The following is a 7,198-nucleotide window of genomic DNA, read 5'->3' as shown; positions in this document are numbered from 1 at the left end:
ACTCAGGAGGAAACCAGCTTTCTAGCCTCTAAAACTGTGAGCCAACCATTTTCCATTGTTAAGGAACCCCTGTGTGGTGTTTGTCATAGCAGCTGGGAAACTAAGACTTCATATCATGCATATATTTGTTTTTCTATTAACTAATTTTCTTATTTCACTCACGATGATTAAGAAGTAGGGGTTGCTGGTGGATGACTTTTAAGATTTGTTCAGAGATTTTAGAACATAAAATCAGGATCAGGAAGGGAGTAGGGGAGATCCTAGAAAAGCAACTGATAAGATTTTTAAATTATCCTTCTTCTAAGGAAGGACAAGTTGGGTTTTCAGTCACTTGAGGATAACTTAATTATATTAAGTCAGAAACTAACTTTTTCCGAAGGGTAAGTATTGGGGAAAATGTGTGCCAGTTAATGCTGCAAGCCTGAGGAAGACACTAGCAAACATTTGCAGACTTTTTGGCTGCCCACCATCTGACCCACTTCCAGTGGTTGTGGAATTTCCTCCTTTGTGGATGTTGTTGTAAACAGAGCCTACTACCCACTCTAGAAATCAATAACCCAGAATCCTGCTTCTGAGCCTCCCTTCCAGCTAGGATAAGGCAAGTGACACAGGCTCTGCCCATCTGATAAACCTGCCTTTGACATAGAAGAGGAGACCATGAGGAACCTTCTCTAGCAGTGGCAGCAGTTTCTACAAGATGCAATCTTGTAGCAGTGCTAGTGGTGGTATCCCATGTTCAGCGATGGCTGCATTAGAACAAGCAGCAGCATCTGAGGCTTAATGATCGCAAACCAGTGTCCTGACCAGCTGAATTTGAGGCACTCTTAACAGATGAGTGACTGAACCCTGGCTATTCAGTCTCCTGGTGATTTTGAGAGCTCAATATTCTTTTAGTGTGATCCTTTTCTGCTAAATATCCAGGGTTGTTTGTTACTTGTTGCACCTAAGAACCTGAGTGGAATAAGCAGAAATGTAACCAGTCATCAGAAAAAGACTCGAACCCAGAAATGGAAAACCATGAGGATGTTCAACTAATATAGTCTCCTCTCTCTGGTCCCTGTTTGCAGACCTCTCTGCTCTTCAGTCCATGGGTTAGGAATGGGGCGGCAGCAGAAGGCTGGATTGACACATTATAGCCAAGTCTGCCATTTAATCCTAATTGGATATGGAAAAGAGAAGGGAAGGTAGGATAAATGTGATTTCTGGAGACCCACTGTACCAAGGCCTTGTGGATTAGGGGACTCCATTCCAAGAAAAGAGATCATGGGAGTTGGAAAAACATCCCAAAGTGCATTCATCTTAGGGGACTGGAGTTTGCAAATTATTTCATGCTGGCCTCTCCCTGAGACAAACCCCTTACAATCAGGCTACCCTTTATCCCAAATGCTTTCACTAATAGAGTCTCCACATTCCCATTTGCAAAGAGGAGGAGATAAGGCACCGATAAACTTCCCTGATGATGACCAGCCATGAAAAACAAGGGTTATACAGAAAACACACAATTAGACCCCGCTCTAAAGGAAGAAAAAGAAAAAGGATTTAATAACTGAATTTCCACATCTATGGGGACAGGCCCAGCTGAGCAAGGTTATAAGATTTGAGGTCCCAGGGAACTTTGTCTAGAATTTGTCTGCACCAAAATGACCTTATTTCTAATATCTTCAATATTAGATAAGGGAAGCGGATGTGGCTCAGGCAACTGGGCTCCCCCTACCACATGGTAGGTCACTGGTTTGGATACTGGTATCTCCTAAAGAGGACAGCAAGCTGACATGATGGGCAGGCAAAGCAGGCTGACAGAAGAGACACAAGAAGAAAAAGCATAATGAGAAACACAACAAAAGCAGGGAGCAGAGGTTCCTAGAGAAGACAGCAAGCTGACATGGTGAGCTGATGCAACAAAAAGATGCCACAAGCGGGAAACGGACTTTGGCCCAGTGGTTAGGGCGTCCGTCTACCATATGGGAGGTCCGCGGTTCAAACCCCGGGCCTCCTTGACCCTTGTGGAGCTGGCCATGCGCAGTTCTGATGCGCGCAAGGAGTGCCGAGCCACGCAAGGGTGTCCCCCGCGTGCGGGAGCCCCACGCGCAAGGAGTGCGCCCGTGAGGAAAGCCACCCAGCGTGAAAAGAAAGTGCAGCCTGCCCAGGAATGGCGCCGCCCACACTTCCCTTGCCGCTGATGACAACAGAAGCGGACAAAGAAACAAGACGCAGCAAATAGACACCAAGAACAGACAACCAGGGGAGGGGGGGAAATTAAATAAATAAATAAATCTTTAAAAAAAAAAAAAAAAAGATGCCACAAGAGATGTGGGGAGGAAAAACAGAATGAGAGACACAACAAAGCAGGGAGCAGAGGTGGCTCAAGCGATTAGGCACCTCCCTCCCACATCATGGGGCCTGGGTTCGGCTCCTAGTGCCTCATAAAGAAACAAGGAACATGAACAGACACAGCAAGTGTGAAACAATAAAGGGGTGGGGAGAAATAAATAAATCTTTTAAAAAATATATTAGATAAGACCCAAAACTTATACCTAAACCTTAGATAAAATTGTCTTCATTGTTGGATCCACAGGGGCCAAAAAAGTAGGTGGAACAATTACTGTCTTTTTTACTCTAATGAGGCTCTCAGGGAATCCGACCCAGGGGTTACAAAGGCTCCTGTAAATGCCTGCTTTCTCATTACCTTGAGAATCTTTCTTGCACAGAGAACTGAGACCATGAACTTCTCTCTATGCCCAGACTGCTTCTTTTCTTCTCTCTTCTTCAACAGGTATTGATCCCAAGAACCTGCCTTAACAAAGCTCCAATAAGCTAATCCTCATTTCAGAGACCTTTTTTCCAGGGAAGGCAACCTGCCTCTATTTCCAAGACACTTCAGTCCCACATTAAAGAGACACATCAACCACTTATGCACAAGTGAAGAACACTTGGCAGCACCAACCTCACCCAGGTAAAATTACAGCAGTGGAAACACCGATATTTGGTTATTAGGATATCAGGTTCTTTCAGGAATCCCCATTGCTAAATTTTCCATGTACAGGAACTAATACTAGGAATCCTGACTCTGTTGTCATTTGAAATGAACCCAGCAGTAATCAACCACTTCTCTTATCTCTTTATGAACTACCAGAAAGTGGAGGGTGAACTGGGAAATGTACTGATAGGCAGAGTCAAGCTATGTATATGTCTGTGTGTTTTTCAATGTTAAATATACAAATGAGAATGAGTCCAGTAGGAAAAGCATCAAGACTAAGTGCTGGAGTTCAGGCGCATGGGAGTGTGTGTGCCTAGGTCTTATCTTACTAATTCTATTGACTGATTTTCAAACCTGAGCCTGCCTGGAACTTGTCACATTTTAACCATCTGGGTCTAGGTTTCTGAATTTTCGCTGTACTCCATTCACCAGCAGTCATAACCATGGGAGAGACCAACCAGTCTAGTGTCTCCGAGTTCCTCCTCCTGGGTCTCTCCAGGAAGCCCCAGCAGCAGCAGCTCCTCTTCGTGCTCTTCCTGGGCATGTACCTGGCCACAGTCCTGGGGAACCTGCTCATCATCCTGGCCATCAGCGCAGACTCCTGCCTGCACACCCCCATGTACTTCTTCCTCTGCAACCTGTCATTCGTGGACATCTGCTTCTCCTCCACCACAGTCCCCAAGATGCTGACCAATCACATACTTGGGATTCAGACCATCTCCTTCCCTGGGTGTCTCACGCAGATGTATTTTTTCATTGTGTTTACTGACATGGACAATTTCCTCCTGGCTGTGATGGCTTATGACCGCTTTGTTGCTGTATGCCACCCCTTACACTACTCAACAAAGATGTCCCATCAGCTCTGTGCCCTGTTGGTCATTGGGTCCTGGGTCACGGCCAACCTGGACAGTCTGTTGCACACCCTGCTGATGGTTCGACTCTCGTTCTGTGCAGACAACACCATCCCCCACTTCTTCTGTGATGTTGGTCCTCTGCTGAAACTCTCCTGCTCTGACACACACCTCAATGAGATGATGATTGTCACTGAGGCTGCCCTGATAATGATCACCCCGTTTGTTTGCATCCTGGCTTCATATATCCCTATCACCTGTGCTGTGCTGAGAGTCCCGTCCACAAAGGGAAAATGGAAAGCCTTCTCCACCTGTGGCTCCCACCTCACTGCGGTTTCCCTCTTCTATGGCACCATCATTGCTGTGTACTTCAACCCTTCATCCTCGCACTCAGCTGAGAAAGACACTGCAGCTACTGTGCTGTACACAGTGGTCACGCCCATGCTGAACCCCTTCATCTACAGCCTGAGGAACAGGGACTTGAAAGGGGCTCTCAGAAAAGTGATGGGCAGGACATGTTCTTACTGATGAAAGTATCGTGGACCTCTCATTCCCACTCACATAAAAATTTGCCAAGTCACTAAAATGTAGCAATCTTTATTGATAAATGCATGTGTGAAAGAAGCAGAATAAATACTCCCTGTAGACAGTTATCAATTCTCTGACTTAATTACAACCCTGCTCTCTTAAGTCGAGAGTGATGTTTGTGTCTAACCCCCTTCATTCAAATTATTTTCCATTAAGGTTAAATTCTTCTTTTCTATTACAAATGTTTCCACTTCCCTTTGGAAATCCTCTCAGAATCTACTGCTGTGGTTTTCCATTCTGACTGGATATACTGGATATACTGAAAATATATGGATGTTTGGGAACTTGGAAAATATCCTGATGCTGGACCCAACCTCCAACAATTAAATCAGAATCTCTAGGGTGGGACCTAAACGTTGCTAGTTTTCCTCCTTCGCGTTGCCCAGGGTTGACGAGGGTCAGGGTGGGCAATTCTAACATGCGTTCTGAGTTGGAAGTCCTGCTGCTTTGAATGTCTTTTCTGGTTGCTCCTCATGGAGAGTGAGCCTAGAAACCTCAGAGGAAGTCGGAGGCCTAATGTGCCTAATATTAGAAAAGCAGTCCCTGGAAGTTCTCTGGGGGCCAGCACAAGTTCTTCTGCTGAGATCAAATTTTGGCCATTCATACAGAATCCTAAGAATACTTCATTAAAAATTTTTAGGGTCTCCCCATCCAATTTGACTTCCTTACTTTATGGGGTTATATTTAGCATGAGAAATGCCCTTGATTTCTAGGAAATAGGTTAAACATTTGCTATTCCTGTCTAATTGGGATACCTTGCCTGTCCCTTCTCTCTGGGAAGCAAACCCTCCCTGAACTTCCAAGTCACATGTCACCTCCTCTGTGATTCCTCTTGACTGAAACCAACATTCTTTCTTCTGGGTTCCCACAGAAAACTCCTGCTTGTGTTATTGTATTAATACATGTGGGAAATGGACTTTGGCGCAGTGGTTAGGGCGTCCGTCTACCACATGGGAGGTCCGCGGTTCAAACCCCGGGCCTCCTTGACCCGTGTGGAGCTGGCCATGCGCAGTGCTGATGCGCGCAAGGAGTGCCCTGCCACGCAAGGGTGTCCCCCGCGTGGGGGAGCCCCACACGCAAGGAGTGCACCCGTGAGGAAAGCCGCCCAGCGTGAAAAAAAGAAAGCGCAGCCTGCCCAGGAATGGCGCCGCCCACACTTCCTGTGCCGCTGACGACAACAGAAGCGGACAAAGAAACAAAAGCAGACAAAGAAACAAGATGCAGCAAATAGACACCAAGAACAGACAACCAGGGGAGGGGGGGAAATTAAATAAATCTTTAAAAAAAAAAAAAAGATACATGTGACACTGCCTGGTTTGCTCATCACAGCTGCATCTCCCCTGAACTCTTCCCCTCAAGGCCTTTAGAAATGGCGAGATGCCTGGGACTCACACACACACTGCCCACCTTGGATGCCTGTGCAGGGCTTGACTCCTGAACGAATTACACACTCAACCCACTTTATTAAGTGAATGAATGAACATCATCTTCACTTTCAGTTTGACATCCTAGTTGGTCAAGAAGCTTAACAATTACATTTTGGGAATTTTTATATTTAGGAATATTTATATATTGAAAAATATTTCAAAAATATAAGGAAAAAATTAAAGTAACCTATAACATCACTGCTAAGAATATGTGAAAGTCATTTAGGCAAAATTAGTCTAAAGCTATCTTTGCAATTTTGTATTCTTTATTTTTTTCCACTTTTTATTAACAACTTTATTTCAAATTCACAAAAATAAAATAACAGGAAAAGGCAACTCAACAAGTTATGGAAACATTACTCCTAAAATATTCTTATTCAGGCACTTGTATCTCATCTAATTCCAAATGCTAACTCAGTTGTTGCTCTGGTATTCAGAAAGATACACAGATGAACATATTAATTAAATGACAAAGCCAAAGTCTCTTTATTAATGAAAAAAATGAAGAGAAAAAATTTCTAAATCATATTCATAACTCACAAAACCAAACCCCATATTCTTTTTTTACCTTCAGAATTAATATAGTACCAACTTTGCTTTTGCTACGAAAACATTAGTGTTGTAGTTAACTATAGTTCATAAATTACATTATTTATATTTTCCCCATGTATCACCACATTCTTAACAGCTGAGTAGAAGAAATTCCTGTATTTATATTATTAATCACAATTCCTCACCTCCTTCCAAAATCGCTGTTATACATTCAGAGCACTATCCTCCAGCTGTCCTCCAACTAACATTAATCTTCCATGACCACTCATTTGGCCACACTCACATCCATACATCAAGTTTGTTACTTTGTTATTTTGTTCTTCAGAAATACATCCATACATCTATGGCCAATTGATTTTCAACAATGATGCCAAATCCATTCAATGGGGAAAGAAGACTCAAAAGGTTCGGCATAAAATAAAATCTTAGAAATCAGTTACTAAAAAAATGTCTAGATGTTTAAAATATTAAAAACTTACAAGAATAAATTTTCCCAAACCAAAGAATAAAAAAATTTATATAAATCACATTGTGACACAGAACACCATAAATGTGTATTTATGTAACACAGCAGGCAGATTTTTGTGCTAAAAACAGTCTGGATAATAATCTAAATTAAACTGAAAATTCAGTGAATGGATATTCATCAACTTCGGGTTAAATGAGACGCAACTTTGTAAGACCAGGAAACGCTGAGTATCACACTGTTCATAAAAACTTCTCCAGATTTCAGTTTACTTTTCTCCCTCAGGAAAGACATTGTTCCTCTTTGGTAACTCAGAATCCTGCTGTTTATCTGTCAC

The 7,198-nt window shown here is 43.1% G+C and overlaps 1 protein-coding gene across 1 annotated transcript; it reads left to right on the top strand.

Moving 5' to 3' along the window:
• The first annotated feature begins 3,420 nt into the window (after positions 1-3,420).
• Positions 3,421-6,824, top strand: LOC101420925 (olfactory receptor 1F1-like). Its single transcript, XM_023583437.1, has 2 exons — positions 3,421-4,329; positions 6,801-6,824. The coding sequence occupies exons 1-2, from the start codon at positions 3,421-3,423 to the stop codon at positions 6,822-6,824; spliced, it is 933 nt and encodes a 310-aa protein (XP_023439205.1).
• The last annotated feature ends 374 nt before the right edge of the window (positions 6,825-7,198 follow it).

Source organism: Dasypus novemcinctus, chromosome 23 (assembly GCF_030445035.2).
Source record: "Dasypus novemcinctus isolate mDasNov1 chromosome 23, mDasNov1.1.hap2, whole genome shotgun sequence".
Classification (NCBI taxonomy): Eukaryota; Metazoa; Chordata; class Mammalia; order Cingulata; family Dasypodidae; genus Dasypus; species Dasypus novemcinctus.
Note: the sequence above shows the minus strand (reverse complement) of the source record. Positions and strands in the feature narration are given on the sequence as shown.